At 30.6% G+C, this 18,461-nt stretch overlaps 2 protein-coding genes across 3 annotated transcripts in view; both read left to right on the top strand.

The window, feature by feature from the left end:
• The first annotated feature begins 136 nt into the window (after positions 1-136).
• LOC119686240 (voltage-dependent anion-selective channel-like) lies at positions 137-5,403 on the top strand. Of its 2 annotated transcripts, none has more exons than XM_038100765.1 (2): positions 137-267; positions 4,399-5,403. In XM_038100765.1, the coding sequence occupies exon 2, from the start codon at positions 4,434-4,436 to the stop codon at positions 5,283-5,285; it is 852 nt and encodes a 283-aa protein (XP_037956693.1). In that variant the 5' UTR covers positions 137-267; positions 4,399-4,433; the 3' UTR covers positions 5,286-5,403. The 2 variants fall into 2 exon arrangements, with proteins under 2 accessions (XP_037956693.1, XP_037956692.1); XM_038100764.1 differs by having other exon boundaries at positions 4,380-5,403.
• A 4,485-nt stretch (positions 5,404-9,888) lies between these two features.
• LOC119676780 (putative polypeptide N-acetylgalactosaminyltransferase 13) overlaps positions 9,889-18,461 on the top strand; it is an 8,982-nt gene continuing 409 nt past the window's right edge. The window contains exons 1-6 of the mRNA XM_038088039.1: positions 9,889-9,924; positions 14,652-14,818; positions 14,876-15,051; positions 15,132-15,576; positions 17,487-17,568; positions 18,272-18,426. Of these exons, the coding sequence (XP_037943967.1) occupies positions 9,889-9,924; positions 14,652-14,818; positions 14,876-15,051; positions 15,132-15,576; positions 17,487-17,568; positions 18,272-18,426 (1,061 nt within the window). The remainder of the gene's footprint in view (positions 9,925-14,651; positions 14,819-14,875; positions 15,052-15,131; positions 15,577-17,486; positions 17,569-18,271; positions 18,427-18,461) is intronic.

The following is an 18,461-nucleotide window of genomic DNA, read 5'->3' as shown; positions in this document are numbered from 1 at the left end:
ATTAGTTTGTTATAGATTGTTGTAGTTTGAATCTGTTTTTATTATTTTAAAAATCTAAGTATGCTTTTTAATTTGAAATATTTGTATTTTTTTTTTTTTTAAATAAAATCGAGATTATTTTTAGTAATGACAGAAATAAAAAAAGTTAATCTTTACTATTGGAGATCAAAAATTAGCAACAGAAAATCATTTCAAAAAACATTGGTAGAAAATTTATTTTGAAATTTTCTTTGAAAGCTGACAGTGTGAAGGAATTTCGTGCTCAAGGTAATGTAATAAATTTAGATAGAGATTTTCATTTCTTTAAATTGTATTTGTACACAATTAGTAAATTTAAGCAACGGCAGCTGTGACTTGTGACGATAGCAAAAAAAAGTATTAGATAAATTTAAAATTTTTGCTAAAAATTTGCATTTTGCGTTGGGGGATCCACTTCACTTTCGCTAAGGTATCAACATTTTACCAAAAACAAAAACAAAGAAAATTGCCAAACGAATTTTTTGTGGTATGACGATGTGCCAAACCATTTCAGAGACTCACCAATACATACACACACAGTTACGCACACGTTTAAATTTACGTCAAGCGTTAATGTTGCCACCACGTAAAACTTTGACGTGACATGGCAAGGCAAGCAAGGCAAGGATTTTGCACTTTTTCATTTTAGTGACGTTACCGGACAAGTTAGCTTTTTTTCTCAACATTTTTTACTGTCACTGTCTTTATTGCTGTTGCCACTGTCGTTGCCTCTGCCGTTGACGCTGCCGCTGCCACTGTCTTTACTGTTACCGTTACAGTAATAAATCTTCATTTTCGCTATTAAAATGTTGTAAAAATTCTTTTATTCCTTTTTTCTGTCAACTTTTATGCGTATTTAAAATGTTTTGCTCCTGTTGGTTTTGTTATTATTTTATTTATTTATTGCTGTAGTTATTGTAGTTGTTGTTATTATTGTTGTTGTTGTTGTTGTTGTAGTTGTTGGACATTTCAAATACATTTTGCTGAACTTAGCATTTTAGTAAATATTAAAATTTAACTTCACTTTGTGGCTATTAGTACTGCTCTTACGACATTTAATATTTTAATATGCCTTAAGCTTTAAAATAAATTATAAAATAATTGTGTATTCAACATGAAAATGCTTCGAAAATGCTCCGAAAATGCTCTGATATCATCTAATATTTAAGTTGACAGTTTATTTTTTAACATTACCGAAACAGAGTTCAAGGTTTATTTTTTCAAAATTATGAAATATAAATTATGTTTCATATTAGTAATTCATGACTTTAATCATATTTATGTTTTATCACAATTTTTTTAGCAGTACTAGACCAAATAGATACCCTAGTCGAATTAATAAAGTATGTTGTTGGTTGGTCGGTTGCAGTGGCAGGCTATTAGATAACTTCCATATACCTCAATTAGCGACTTTTCACCGTTTTGCTACCATATTCCTCGCAAGAACCCTAGTATAGAATAGTTGAGACTAAATTCAACCCGTCGAATTTAGATAATTTAATAGGTTTTTTGCGTTCACCGATGAACAGTCTGCTAAACTATCAATGAAGTATGATGTTGATTATTAAAAATTAGTAATTCATAACTTTAATCATATTTATGTTTTATCACAACTTTGTTAGCAGTACTAGACCAAATAGATAACCTGCTCGAATTGATTATTAAAAACTAGATCAAATTGTTAACATACTTAAATTAAAAGGTAATAAATTTTTCAAACTTTAAGATAGTTTCTAAAGTTTTTATTAACTTTCTCAATTAAGCAAGCTACAGCTCTGAGTTTGACTTAAATATATTATCCTAACTTCCTTTTTCATAGATACTTTTTTTAAGCTTTCAAATAGTTAAAATAGTTTTTATTTACTTTTTCAATCAGGTCAGGTATGTTATAGCTACTTTTCAGTACAACATGTTACTTATTATTAAAAGAGAAGAATAAACAATTTTTAGAAACACAATTTTTTTCCAATTGCAAAAGAAGAATCTTAATCAACAAATTAACTAACACTAACAATACATTTAATTTTATATTACTATATATATTACATATAATTACATATAATATATTACATATATGAGCCTGAAAATATTCAATTTGTTTTTCGATTATAATAAGAGAAATGTTACTAGTTTTATTCGTTTTAATAATCTACTAAAATTCAGTTAATTTCTTTTAGTTTTATAAATACTTAAGAAAACTTCGTAAACCGCAATATGCTATTTCATTGATTCATCCCCCACTTACTCCATTTCATCCTTTCAATCCCACTAACTACAGTTCATTGTTATGTCTTATAACGTTCTAATAATTGCAAGGAAGAGTGTAATATTAAACGCAATATAAACTAGAAGGAAGAAGGAAGTGTGAAAAGGCTAAAGCCACTACAGTTTAATTAAACCACAATTAAAATCAACATAAAAGTCAAATTCTTTACAACCATCAAGAAAGAATAGAAGAAGTATTGAGCTATTTCAACTTCTACGCACAGCGAAATGCTTTCACTGCCAGACTTGCTGCATTCAAAGGACTCGTTCCCTTTCTATTGCTACTCCTGGCAAATGCCAAACGGTGTTGGCTGCTGATTTTGGCACGATTACCGATGCTACAATATCTGCCGTTGTTGCTACAAAATAGCTAATTAGTAGCATAATTTTCACCTTAATGATATACCCTCCTGCAGCAAAAAGTAAAATACATGGAGCAAACTGCTTAACCGAGAGCTACGCCACTAAAACAGCCACGAAATAGCAAACATTAAAAAAATTAGTACTTCAGTGTTCGCACTCCAGAGTGCGGAAGAACAATTGTTTTCTGCTATGGAAACAACTACTGGCAATAGAAAAAATATAAGGAAAAAATTCAAGAAAATAAAAATCAAATAATATTAAATAACATTAGTAGACGCGTGCTTACACCGACTTCAGCAATTGTCTTGAAACGTATCCTTGCAATTGCCCTGATGCGTATTCCTTTGCTTACTTTAAGGTATTTAATGTGTTTCGAAAGCGGTAATCATTGGTGCGTATTACAACTTAAATGAAAGCGTAAGTAACACAGCCGCAAGGAGTGGGGTGTAAAGTGTTAAGTAAACCATTGCGACTATTATTGGCTCATGGTCTTGGCGTTAGCGTTGGCGTTGGAGTTGGTTTATTCGTGCGTTGGAGTTGGTTTCGGGTGCGTAGATCTCTGCTAGCATAGGTGTTTGGTTACATTTATCATCCTGAGCGTGTATCCGTTATACTTAGAGTAGTGTTAGAAATGAAAATTTATGAATTTCAAAGTGAAGCGGATGTGATTTATAGAATGCTAATGTGTTATTTATGTGATTAAGCAGGAAAATGGATAGAAATTGTGTTGCATGCCACTAAATTAAAGCTCAGCTCCTTTGTTGGCATTCATTTATTACATGTTTGCTGATTAAAAGCTTTTCCTTTTCTACGAAATACTACAATTTGATACCAAGATAAAAAGTACGGAACATATATTTAAGCATATAATAAATTCTTTTATTCATTACATTTTGTCATAATGACAAAATTTTTATTTACTTATCTTTTTTTTATTTATTTATTTTTTATTTATTTTTTTTTATTTATTTGTATTTAATTTACATAAAAATTATTATTTTTATTAAAATAAGTTAAAAAAAAAAATTTGAAATATTCTAAAGAATTTGTGATGAATGATTATAAAGTAACCTACTATATCAGTAAACACATATTCAATAATAAAAGTTTATTAAATGGGCTTTATTTGGTAATTCATAGATACAGGTATTATTTATACTCGATGTGTTTATTTTTCAAATTTCAGAACTTCTATTATGACTATATGCGAATTGTGATTCAATTGTAGAACTCTAAGAATTAATCTTATTTTATTGATAAGTTCTAAGCCTATTCCATTTCACCAAATAGTTTCAATAGTTATCTACGTCTTATTAATTTATATATATTCTAACCTCAATTAAATGGTTTGTAATGTCATCAAACCCCTTGAAAAAATACATAGATATCAAACAGTTTCAGTTAAAAGTGATAATTTTTATCAATATCATTACTATACATATATCAGTTACTACAATGGTTCCTTTTTCTCCATGTCTGCTCATAATTTTTCTACAACTGCAGTGGACTGCAACGTTTGAAAATGCTTTCTTTAAATTTAAAATAATTTAATTAATACCAAAATTTTTTTATTATTTACACACAACTTATAGTTCGATTATACAAAGTTATTAATAATATGTATAAACGTGTCTCGTAAAACTCAGTTAACTTTGAGTTTCAAAAATTTTTATAAAAATAAATATTGTAGTCAACATTTTTATAAGAAAAAAATTAATATAAAATATGTTTAGCTTTCTGTTTGTTTTATAGTCTGAATCTAAGAACTACCTGCTGTATTTAGAAAAATGGCTCCGCCATCCTACGTAGATATTGGAAGCTGGGCACGTAATGTTCTTACTAAGGGTTACCACTTTGGGTTATGGAAGATTATGTGCAATGCGAAGACGACTGCTGGTCTCGACTTAAACTCAACTGGTTACTCCAAAGAGGATGATGGAAAAGTTTTTGGTCAACTTGATTCAAAGTATGTAATTCCTGATTATGGTTTGACTTTGATTGAAAAATGGAATACCGATAATAAGTTATTCGCCGAAGTCTCATGTTCTGACAAAATTGCTGAAGGGGTTAAAGTTGGCATCAAGGGCAGTTATGAATTGAATACACGTGAGAAGGAAGGTAAGATATTCGGTGCATATTCGCATGAAAATGTCAAGTTTGACATCAGTTGTGACATTGATACGAATGGTCCAAACGTTGATGCATCACTTGTTTTGGGTTACAATTCCTTTCTGGGTGGCCTATCAACTCAACTTAATACACAAGACTGGAGTTTAAATAAAAATAATTTTGCTCTTGGTTATGAAAAGGATGAATTGGCCGTTCATGTAGAGCTTAAAGACTTAGAAGAATTCACTGGAGCAATATATTATAGATGTGCTGATAATATCGAAGCTGCACTGCAGGGTAACTTCAAATCAGAAGGTGAAGAAAATAAGCTAAGTATTGGTGCCGTGTATCATCTAGAGGATTCATCTGCAAAATTACGTGCTAAGATCAATACTGATGGTCAATTGGGACTTGGTTATCAGCAGAAAGTACGAGACGGTGTAACGTTCTTTCTATGTGGTTTGATTGAAGGTACAGACATTGGTGGTGGTGCCCACAAACTGGGAGCTGCTGTTGAAATTAGTGCTTAAATATTTATTTGTTAAGCTAATCGAAGTCTTTGTAAGTTTTGCATGAAACTACTTAAATCAAAATCTGAAACTTTCAAATTGGTCAAATCATTATCATAAAAATTTAATTACATTAATTAGATAAAATAAATTTAATTTATTTTATAAAGATGAGTTTTACAATAGAAAATATACAAAATTTTCCTTTTGCAAAATTGAATTTTTCATCTGCAAATTATAAAAAAAATACATAGTAAGTATTTCACCAGCCAACTTAATAACCTTAGGAAAATTTCATGGAAGAATGAAATTTTAGCATTTGATTTAGGGGTATTGCTAGTACATAAAGCAGTATTAGAATTACTCTATAAATAATTCTTTTACCTTGCAATATTCCGAAATAAAATGAGTTTATATGTTTTGGAATAGTTCCTGAACTCTTACAGGGCAATATGTTAATACGTTCTTATGTGTATGTAGTACAAAAAATTCAAATTTTTGATTATGTAAATCGTTTTCGCCTCATTTAACCCGGCTGAAGTGACTCAATTCCTGAGATTGATCCGAAATTGAAGTAATCATCTTCAATAAATATTAAAAATAATTTTTGTTCATACTCGTGAATAAATTTAGTTCATGTTAATGATTTGATCTGATGATAAAATCTTAATTTTAATACTTCATTTTTACTTAGTCTTCGGTTAATAATACTTTTTTATATATAGCACTTTCACTTATTTTTTGCTATAATAACTTCGTTCTTTAAAAAAAACTACATCAAAGCATAAAAGTCAACTGCATTCCAAGCTCCTGTCTTTTTCTGATACTTCTCTTGGTTGTTTAAGAAAATTTATTTAATTTGCTAGATACTAGAAAGCTAATTTGTTTCACTCGAGTTAAAACCCCAGCTCGTAACCACATGAAAACAATGAAAGTGGTTCAAATACGAAACTGCAACAAGCAATAAATTCATTTGAAAAATCCATTATGCCAATTCGAAACCATTCAATACATTAAATGTGTGCTATATCGAGTATATGCAGTCAAGAGCGCACATCCTCACGCATCCTTGCATATCCTCGAACACCCCCATGAACTGTCAGTGGCATACCGAGTATTGGCATATTGCGCTAGCCTTAGCGGAAATGTTTCTTAGCGAAATTTATGGAAAAAGTTAATTGTTTTTCAACCAAACGAAAAACTTGCCAAGAAGAAAAAAGTCCAACAAAAACTATAGATATAACAACGGGCAATAATAGAGTTTTGCATCGAACGCTTTCCGTAAATAACAAAAACAACAAAAGAAATCACCAAACACACAAAATCCATGCAGAAGTTGAGCGAAAAGTTGTTATGCGGGACAATTGCCGGGGAGTACGGGCGGGAACGTAGCCACCAGTTTTAGTGGAAAATGATAGCCGAAAGCGGCACATAGAGCAGCGCACAAATTCAGTTATCTTATCCAACACAAAACCAGCTGCATTTGCGCAGCCAAAGCCAAAGTTCTCTAGTTTCGTCCTTAGTTTTTTTGCCTTTAGTTTTCCTTTTTTCCTTATTTGGGCTTAAAGTTTAAATTTTTTTTTTGTTCTGTGTAAAAGCAAAAGTTTATAGATATTTTTTAGAGTATCAATTTTTTGTAAGTTTGCAGGCTCTTTGCTGCTTCAATAATGGCGAAATTAAGTTCAGATATTTTTTATTTTAGTTTCTTTGAAATTTTATTACACAAAATTATTTAACTGACTACTAACGAAAAGTAATGGCAGAATTAAAAAGTTCGATTCACTTTGATTCTTTAATTTTATGCACGAGCAGATGTCTAAATATTCCTTTTTAGCAGCGATTATCCTTTGCAGCAAGGGACGCTTCAAAATTAAAAACTTTAATGAATTGCATTAATATTTGAACAGGATTGATCAAAAAAAAAATTGCTTATTCTTATATGCAAATATCATTTACGGAAAAGTTTTCGATTGAATAATCGAATGATTGATTAAAATCAGACAATGCTGGGGAATATACTAACATAATTCTGAATAAATTTTTTATAATTTAAATTTATATAATTATAACAAATGCTGCTATAACTTAATAGCAAAAAATCCTAATAGTCATAGACATAGCAGATTCTCATCAACTAAGGAACGTATTTATTTTAGACACTAGATGATTTTATCAATAAAACAAGAAGATACAAATACATGATAAATAGTAATTGCAATAGTCAAATTATATCTTATATGTAAGTAATCCAGTAGCACCAGTAACTATGACTTAATAGCAAAAAATCCTAATAGTCATAGACATAGCAGATGCTCATCAACTAAGGAACGTATTTATTTTAGACACTAGATGATTTTATCAATAAAACAAGAAGATACAAATACATGATATATAGTAACTACAATAGTCAAATCTTATCTTATATGTAAGTAATCCAGTAGCACTAATTTCACATTTTCTTGAAGAATAATATGTATATGAATATACGAATGTGTTAAAATTTCCAATATTTGTGACTATATGTTTTTATAAAAAAAACCCGTTACTTGTAAATAAATATCAAATTAAGATATGCATTAAGAGACTCCTTTTCTTCCCTGGCGAATATTAAGTACATAATACCTCGTTAACCCTAGAATGTAATTGACATTGACTTGAATTTTGATATTGAACCAGATATTGATCTAGTTTTTAGAATTGAAATTTATTTTTAAAGCGGCAATTCTAGACCTGTTAACTTTTTTCATCGTTATGTACATTTATATAACCACGTTTCGTTATACGTACCACACAACTGGTTTAAATGCCCGTTGCCGCAGAAAATTGATGGGGTAGTCATATGTTATGCTATCGATGTTAAAGTAAAACATTTATTTATTATCATATATCTCAAGAGTATATCGTTCACATTACTAGATAGTTTTCTCTACAGGAAAGGGTTCAGAATAGTACCGCAATTAAGATATGCCAAATCGTAGAAGGTAACTAGAAATCATTAGGCACCATTCGTTAGACTAAAGACTGATTATCATATATTATTTTATGGGAACTAGTTTCTTTTTTTGTAATCGTAATATAAATGTGTCGTAGATAAGATATTTGGAACCCGAAAGTGCTTAATTACAATACATAACACTGTCTCGCAATCTAGACTTGTGTAACGGTCATGAGAGGACAGAGCTTTCAATGTCAGTGATATTATTAATCAATCTGTCAGTTATCTGTTATATGGATCACTAATTTTGTCAATAGTAATACTAATCATAATATTGACATCATATTAATATTAAGTGTTACGTACTATATATACTCCATATATAACTATAAAGTGTAACAAAACTGTATCTATAATTAAGTATTTAAACTTGTACTTGACCTTATTAATGTTTTAAATAATTTATTTTCTATCCAAAAGTATTAAATTTTGGTTTAAACACTGAAACAGAAGTCCACGCAAACAGCAGCATCCTAAAGTTTGTCACAAATACTTTTAATTAAAAATATGTTCCACTTTTTAATAGCGCAATCAGCAGGATTCTCGTGTCCTTTTCTACTTTTTTCCAATTGCCAACAATGACCACAAAAGCTCACATTTTTTGGAAAGTACAAGCTGTTACAGATATGCTGACCTTAAATGAAACGAAACTATTTTTTAATTTTTCATTGTATTTTGTATCTTTTCGGTGGTTGAATGATTAAGTTGAATTTTTTTTAAGTGCTCTTGACAAATTGGGTTATATCCTTTTATATATTTTATTATTTAAATCCAACCACAACCCACTAGATCTGATCTAGCATATATAATATATAACTATGGCGACATACACCCAGTGCCCAATAGCATTCCTATCAATTTAGCCACATTAAAATCTTCCTTACGGCACCAATTTTTAGAATACAAAACATGGAAATTTTACAAAATTCAAATTACAATGTTATTCAAATTCCTTTGTTTCTTTCCTCCTCCTCTAGTGTTTTTAGTGACCTCTGCACAGTGCCTGCGCAGATGTAGATGTGGCACATGTACTAGATACTTTATATTCGACTCCTTTATTTTTGATGCACTTTCTTCCTTTTCAAATTTCTGCTTCTAAACGAACGGCACTTTTGTATGCAATTTTGGAATTGTATCTTTGGTGAGTGTACTTATTTCATAAATTGAATTGAATTGGTTATGAAATTTACTTGCATTTTGCATATAAATTTATTTATGATTTTTTTTTGTTTGCTTTGCTTTCCTCTTTATGGCTTGTCAACACTGAAGGTTCTATTCAAAACTTGTTTAGGATGAAAGGGAATATTTGAATATGGAATATTATAAAAATATGCCTTTAAAAAGATACAAGATAAATTGAACTAATTCTACTATTTCATAAGAAGGAACAAAAAGCATCCTGCGAAAAAATTATGGAACAATTCAAAAATTATGAATGCACATTCATAGAATTTAAAAAATGTATGATAACCTATACGTTGCCTCGATGTAACATGTCGATGTAGACTTGGCTAAGTTAGGCAATAAAAATCGGAGAACCTTTACGAATAAAATAGCTACGTGAATATGGTATAAATTATTATGCAGGCTAAAGCTCGCCATGAGCTATAGCACCAAAGTATGATAACAATGGCATCAACTGCTGTTCTTCAAATAGTATCTTATGTAGGTTTTGTTACATGATATATTATACTTATTTATTTTTTACATATGTATTATATTAGACATATTTCTATATACTGGCAATTGAAGGTATAAATATTGTAGATTCATTTAAAAATTATTTGTGATCATTATCTCCCAGTTTCCTTTTTAAAATTGACTAAATAGCTGAAGTTTAGTTCACAAGGTGACATGCAATAATTGTCTGCGAGGCACACTATCTTTTTGTAAGGAAATTGCGAATTTAATTTTAAATACAAACTCACATTTTGAAAGAAGCAGCGAAGATATTTTGTATACTGAGAATAAACATAACTACCTATGCGTCCTATAACTACTCCAATGTGGGACTCGAATGTCCTATATTACACAAATTTCGATTACCCACAATTTTTAAAAATGTGATATAATCAATATACGTTAGATGTCACAAAAAACTGTCGCACAAGCCATTACGATTTTTTTGCGGATTACCACATCATATGGATCGTATGGATCGTTTAGCAATTCCTAAATGTATTCAAATTGTGAAAACTTAATACAAAAATTATGATACTACCTTCTGCTCAAAAAGTACACGGATTTTGTAAATAAAACGCACTATTTAAATTTTATTTCAAATTTATTTCATCTCCTTTAAAATATGCTTCTTTTGAAGCGATACACATATGCCAACATATTAACCCAATCTTCCATACACTTTTCATAGGCCCATGCAGGTATGGCTTTTAGTTCCTTCAGCGAATTCTCTTTTACCGATTCAATCGACTCAAAACGCTTACCACGAAGAGGCAATTTGAATTTCGGGAACAGGAAAAAGTCGCACGGCGCCAGATCTGGCGAATATGGTGTCTGAGCGATGACAGTGGTGCCGTGTTTGGTCAAAAAATCGCGTCCACAACAATTTTCCATAGTAAAAATCGCTAAATGCACTTGAGGTAGTCTCACATTAACAGCTGCTGTAAACAAAGCAATTGACAGATGGCGCTCAATTTTGTACCATATGTCAAGAAAGAGTGTACCAACATAAAACTTTTGAAAAAGGTCTATTACTTAAGGAGTAATTAACAAACAACCAAATACGGATACTTTTTGAGCAGAAGGTATACGGCAGTAGTTCTGGACTTTCTTCACAAAGCTTTAAAAGGCTTTGTATAATCAATAGTGAAATTTCTACAATAGGACTCTTTTGGTCGCAGTAAGCTTTAATTATAATACCATAACATAGCACTGGTTTTAAAATTATATTTTATCGATCTTGGAAAATATATATTGAACAGTTTCTGTCAGACTTAAAGTGTCACTTAAGTTAAAACGTATATTAATAGTGACAGTTAATTGATTTGTGATTCTGTTCCATTTCTGGACTCGTGAAACAATGTTTCTCATATTTATCCTATTTCAAGTTATTGCAAAATAGAAAAACAAATAAATCTATTGATTTTCACATTTCTTTACATTTTCAATTTTATTTGGATTTTAATTGCATTTTGAAGTAAAAACATATAAAATTCTACAATTTCAATTTGAATTGTAAAACCTAATAAATCTTTATGAATGAAAAAGTCTATTTTAAGTTTTGTCTATTTGTCAATTGATAACATCAAGAGTAAATAAAATCAATTAATTATTTATTAAATTGTGGACAATATTGCAAATAGCTCTGATTTATGCAAAGTCTTTGAGAACTGATAAAACTGCAGCATCCTTCTTCAAGCCTTATGCATTTCATAGACTTATGGTCGTCTGTGAAATTATATTTTTGTTTTCTTTCTGAAAGGAAATAACAATTTAATATTTGAGTGCATATGCAAAACAAATAGAATACAGACATGCAAGATACATTGGTTAAGTTGGCCGGAAAATTTTATTTTACATTTTCATTTCTATGCAAATTCAGGATTATCCAAAATCGCATACCTCATGCATGTAATCAAATGTTAATGATTGCTTCAGCACAAGTAGAGACTGTTCTGCTTATGAAGATTGCAGATGCAGATACACATAAGTAACAAAGAGAGCTTAATTTAAACAAATTTCATGGATCATTTGTAGCGTACAATATGCACACTGTCTTCATATGCCGTCTCTCTCGGAAAATGTACAACAGTTCAATATCTCAAATCCTTTGCCAGTAACATGCCCTCCTCATTTGTGCTATTAACCATTGACGATGAAATTGACTGCCATTGAGTTTGTGCATAAGTGAAACTGAAAATCTGTGAAAATCTATTGAGATTGGCTTAAGCTGATATTTTTATATAAACGAGATATGTCGAGATTGAGATGTATTTTTTTTTTATGTTTGTCCCTTAACTCTTTCAGGTGTTAATGATGTGTGAAATTATTTTGTTAGTTCATGAAAATTTATGTCCCAAACACATATGAACGAAGGGAAACTGTTTAGTTATTTATGTTGGACTTTTCGGGGAATGTGTCAAAACATCTGACATTAATAATTTCCATACCTTATTGATATATTCTAAGTACGCAAATGTGATGTGTTTGGCTGTAATGTTTGGTTGCATTATGGAATCTTTGTTATTTATGTGTGCACAGAGTAGATATATCAATAAAGTTAAGGCTCATTGAGTGCCATTTTGGTTTAAAATTATTAAAAATATTTTAAAATTATGATTAATGAGTCTTTAAAGAGTTTCGCTTAAAAACTTGTATTAGAACTCTTTGCAAATGGCAGATTATGGATTATTGCAGCTACTTACCAAACCAAAATATTCTTATGCTCTGAATTTTTTGACAACATTTTAAGCAGTAGAAAAATACTGTATCATTTAATATAAGTGGTTAGCCAGAAAGGTAGGCTAAATGAGGTCAGAGAAGGGGGAATGCGGTAAAACATTAATTGAAACAATCAGGCAAATCTTATTTTATTTTTTTCTCACACATTTATGGGGAAGGAGGTGAGGGAAAGAGTTATTACTCTCTGTTCATATCAACTCAAATTATGTAGATAGTTAGAAGAAGATAGTTTTCGAGCTTCAATTAAAGAATTCAATATAGAAAGGAAGTTGAAATAGTACGCTCTTATCTCTCATAAAAGTAAAGGAAAACCACAATAAAAACGATTTCTAGGATAATAATATATTAAGATTAAAACAATCCAAAACACTGTATGACTGTATGAACATATAAAAAGAAAAATATAGAATCATCACAGGAATCCTAACCAGGCACTGTAAACTGAAATACCATCTTACAACATTGGATTTACTTACGGATGTAAATTGTAGATTCTGTGAAGAGAATGAGGAATTGGCCACACATGTGTTGTTAGAACCTCCCGCGCTAATGCACATGCGGAATAGGCTCCAGGTAATGTATATTCTTACGGAAGAGGCAATAAAACTCTATAAAATAGGTTCTATACTATTTTTTATTAATGCAACAGGGCTTAGAGAACTATTCTGAACCCAAAAGGTGGCACAATAGATCCAACGGTCTCAGTGCCACATCCCCTAACAATAATATATATCTATATAAATATATATATATATATAATAATATAATATCTTACATAGGTAAGATATTTTTTACGTTGAAAAAATTAGATTACGGACTGATGGCGTCGAAAATGATATGAAAACTAAGAACGTGGATAACTACACCAGAACTACACCAGAACATATTTTCTGTAGCAAGGAAAAACAAAGATCTTTCAAAGCGTAGTTTCCAATAATATCTGGATAAAAATTTAATGTTGTTTAGCAAGAAATTCATTTTGAATAGAAAAGAAAATATGTATGTCTAATAAAATTCTAAATCAAATGAATTTTTTTTTTGATATCACAGCTGTTTCGGATATCGCTAAATGCACATTTTCAGTGGTCTTTGAAAACCACTGAATATTAAATAATATTAAATGTTATACATGACTGGCTTATCAATTTTAAATTATATGTACTGCATTAAATTTTTTAAAATAATATTTCTGAAATTGTTTTATTAATTACTTGATAGTTGTGAAAGCCTGCAATAAAAGATATTTTGTCACGTGCATATATTAAACTGATATTTTAATTTCTTTCACATTTTTTTATCTCTATGAAATATTTGTGCTAAGAATGTCATTTGAAATTAATAGGGAAAAAATTGCTTTTTGGTAAAAAACGAGCTTTCAATTTGTTTCAGTACAAATTAGTGAAGTAATTAGCACTTCATTGTTGTGAGAAAATGACAAAAATGTTAATTTATCTGACAATTTAATTTACGAGCTCACCGCAGACGTATCTTATCTTTGGCAAAAAGTAATACCACAATATTACACAACAATCTACGGCAGGCGTGACGACATAATCAAAGTGCCAAGTTTAAATATTTATTTATTTGCATTTATTTGTTATTTTTCATGGCAACCTTAAATAAACGTTAGAAATTAAAAATAGATCAAAAATTTGTTATAGAAATTTATAGCGATTTTATGAGCGCAAAATTAGTTATTTTTTTGCCATTTTAACGAACGGAAGGTACCGCGCCGATAGTCAGACTCGTATGTTTTCAACTCAAATCCCAGTTAAGAGTTATGTATAAATCAAACCGTAGAAGATATTTAGTGTTAAGTTTTTTCTCGTTGCTATGTTTGTTTTTCATTTTAAAGATATTCGAATACAATTTGTTGAGCCGTGACTTTATCATTTCGCATGTATGAATTCTCTCACAAAAACTTAATATAAACTTATTATCTCTCAAGTCGTAAAACATTTTGTTTATAGTTGGACTCACCTACAGGCGTGGAACGTATTAGAGTCGCAGATGTCATAGAGCTTAAAGAGTTTATCAGCAAAACACCCGCACAATCCTATGAATACTATTTTTATAACAATGCAATTAGTGATAAGATTGGCAGCTTACGCGCGTTACCGGACACACGTGACGAGCGGTAAGTATGCCAATAGTTGTACAATAGTACATGAAAGAGGGATAAATGTAATTATAGTTGTGCTGCTCACACCTACCGATTGCCACCAGCGGCAAGGTCAAAAGTTTCGATTGTAATTACGTATCACAATGAGGCGCGCTCAGCGCTTATCAGAACGATTATGTCTGTGCACAAACGTACCCCTGCGAAATATTTGCACGAAATTATTTTAATCGATGACTACAGTGATGATGGTAGGATTTTTAATGTATGCCACAGCTGCCTTAATAAATCATTTTCATAATTTTCTCCTTCTTCTCAATATTCTCGAAAGATACAATTTTGCCAGTGCTAAGCCAACTCAATTTCCCACCATTCGCACATAATAAAACGCTTTCCAACACTGATGCCTTAATTTGGCCTGTTAACATAGGTTTAATTAAAATGCAACGCAATCCACGACGTTTGGGCTTGATTGAATCACGTAATCTTGGTGCTCGACTTGCTACCGGCGATTATTTGCTATTTCTCGACAGTCATTGTGAAGTTAATGTTGGCTGGTTGGAGCCCATGTTGGAACGTATTGCTCACGCTGCTCTTGGTAGAAGTGCACGTAATGTCAACATGGTAGCTGTTAGTCCTGTGCTAGATATCATCGACACTGAGACTTTGGATTATCGTGCAAGTTCAAAGAATCTAATGGGTGGTTTCGATTGGAATTTACATTTTCATTGGGTGCAGCGTCAAAATATGGAACAAAATGATAAAGAAGCTTTCAGGTAAGATAGTTTTTGTTTTACTTGAATATGCTTGAGATTTCGTACAATAACGTTTGGGTGAAGGTATATCAAATAAGTAGAAATAATTGACAAGGTCATCGAGTAAACAGTAACAAAAAATATTATTTATAAAGAAAACTACTTAAAACAAATAAAAACAAAAAAATGCTATAAAAACATTTTTGTCATATCCGATACCATTCACATTCACATTCTTAAATGTGTACGTATTTAATTTTAATAAAAGTTTTAAAATATGAATGTTCAGACTGGCGTCGATAGATCTTCAACTTCATTCAGTTGACAACATAATCTACAGTTTATAAACTACAAAAACACCGCTAAAATATATTTTCTATTATATCGACCGGCCCTCTTTAGCACATGACTTTTTACACCACTGTGTATATATGTATAACAATTCATTAATATATATATAATGCCTGATGCTTCACATCAAAATAAGACATCATTTTAAAATAGCGACGTATTTTCAAGAAGTGCTAAAACTTTTTTATAAACAATATTTTGAAGGTGTCAATACATCAGTTTTTGTAAAATGCAGGAATGTTGAAAAACATTGGATATGTATTGGCAAATCGATATGTATTGAAGGTATGTATTGAAGTCATAAAACCTTTGAGCGGTTATGCTAGAATTCAAGGCATATGCAATAAACGGTATTTAAGAGGGTCAACTAAGTATCCAAATTGAACAATAAAAAAACCCAAAACTATTCTAGTTAAAAAGATCATGGTTCCTGTCACGCTTATGATAGTAAGGGCATATAAAGTAATACTGAAAGATTAACACTCTATCAACTCAGATCGAGCAATCTTATCGGAATGGTATTATTAGTTAACATATTCTGTCTGCTAAAATCAGTTAACTATGTCATATAGGTACGTCTTATGAGTGAAAGAAGATTTCAAAAGGTGAAACAACCCTTTTAGGCTGGGGGTTCGAATAGCAATGTCACACAATCAAAATGGTCTTGCAGCGTTGGAACAAAATTGCATGGCTGAAGTGGTTCATGTGAGCGTTATCTGAAAATTTATTACAATTGTTTCTATTATGCCTCGAGATGCAGCGAAGAGCTGACTGGACTTGATTTGTTTTATATACCAATTAATTTATTAATTAATACAATTGATTAATTAATTGAGCGAAGCACTATTTGTTTTTGATTTTTTTTTATGTTATACTCAAAACTCTTATTTTTATCCATGCCAGTGCCTTACGTTCAAAATTTTTTTAGTTTATTTATTACGAGTACTCATGACATTGCCAGTTTGTCATTTTAATTCCTAATTACTCGCTGATATTCACTGAAATACTAATAGGATGAACTTTCAAAATATGTCAATATATCGCACATAAAAAGTAGGGTCACTGATGGGGTCAGGGATTTCATAATATGCTGCTGCACTTCATTGTAGTTTATCAAATGTGTGCCCCTTTGGCATAAGCCACATTGAATTACCAAAATTGGACGTAGCTTCACATTTGAATGCTGTTTCTTTGGATTTTTTATTCGAAATTCATCCGAAATTCATTGCTTTTTGTATTGTTTTTTTAATTTTTGTTGTTAGTTCTTGCTGCCTTTTTAATTTTTTTCCTTTCCAACTTCCATATCCCTCACTTTATACACATCAACTGTAGCTTTTATTAAAATAAACGAAAAAATAATGGAAAAGAAAATCGTTTTCGTATTTTTGTAAATATTTTTCCATTTCATGGACCGCAATTCACTTAACAGATTTACCATTTTCATTTTCAGCTTCGTTTTCAATATTCTTTTTTTTTATTTTCCTACCATTTGCTTATATTTTCATTGTTGTTGGTATTTGCCCAACTCACTAAAGCCTTAAGTTTTACTTTATATAATGTTTTTTTTGTTTCATTCACAGAAGTCCTGTATTTTCTGGTGGAATTTTTATGATATCTCGAAATTGGTTTTTTAAATTGAATGCTTTCAACTCACTTCTGGAAGTATGTATGTAAACGCTCTGCAAATATTGTTATTTATACTGTCCGATACTGCATGTTACTTTTTGTGAATATCAGATACTAGTTGATGGACATGAGTTATTTGAGATGTAATAGTGATAACACGCTGCTAGCCATTATCAATATTTACAGCATAAGCCCAACAAAGCACAGATTAAACAATTTTTTTTTTAACTTCATTGGTGGTGTGGTTATTCTTATATGATTCCAAAGTTGTTAACCAGAATTGAAATGGACATAATAGAGAGAGAGAAGTTAGATAATCTCTAAAATGGAATATGTATTCATATTTAAGTGCACTGTTACTTATACTTTGAGAAAATAGTAGTTGTTTAATTTAATAACCTCAAACAGTTTATATGTGATATATATATTAAACAAATTATATGCACATGTAGGTAGGTTGGTATTATTATTAAGTAAGTATCCATTTTATTACACATACCTCCTAATATATGCTATAGAGTATTTTGCCGATTTTTTGAATGGAGATATTGTGTAGCGAGTGAAATCAATAAACACTTTCACTTTTACTTTCCATGAAACGTGATACCTCTTAACATTCTTTAATCTACATACATGTTTTCTAGAATCAATAAAATGTCCAAAATTCTATATTTCTTTTTTTGATAAAATATATTATAACATTATAAAATTGGTAGTAAGAACTTTTTATTATTTACAGATTTGGGGTGGTGAATCAATAGAATTCGCTATCAAATTATGGCTTTGCGGAGGGGAAATTGAGATCGTGCCCTGTAGTCGTGTGGGTCACATTTTTCGCAAACAGCATGCCTTTAGTTTTACTAACGGCGGTGATGGTCGAATGACATATTTAAGGTAAAGCTGATCTAACATACCTAATAACATTATGT

Source organism: Teleopsis dalmanni, chromosome 2, assembly GCF_002237135.1.
Source record: "Teleopsis dalmanni isolate 2A chromosome 2, ASM223713v2, whole genome shotgun sequence".
Taxonomy (NCBI): Eukaryota; Metazoa; Arthropoda; class Insecta; order Diptera; family Diopsidae; genus Teleopsis; species Teleopsis dalmanni.
The sequence above is the reverse complement of the archived record's forward strand: the minus strand, read 5'-3'. Positions and strand labels throughout refer to the sequence as shown.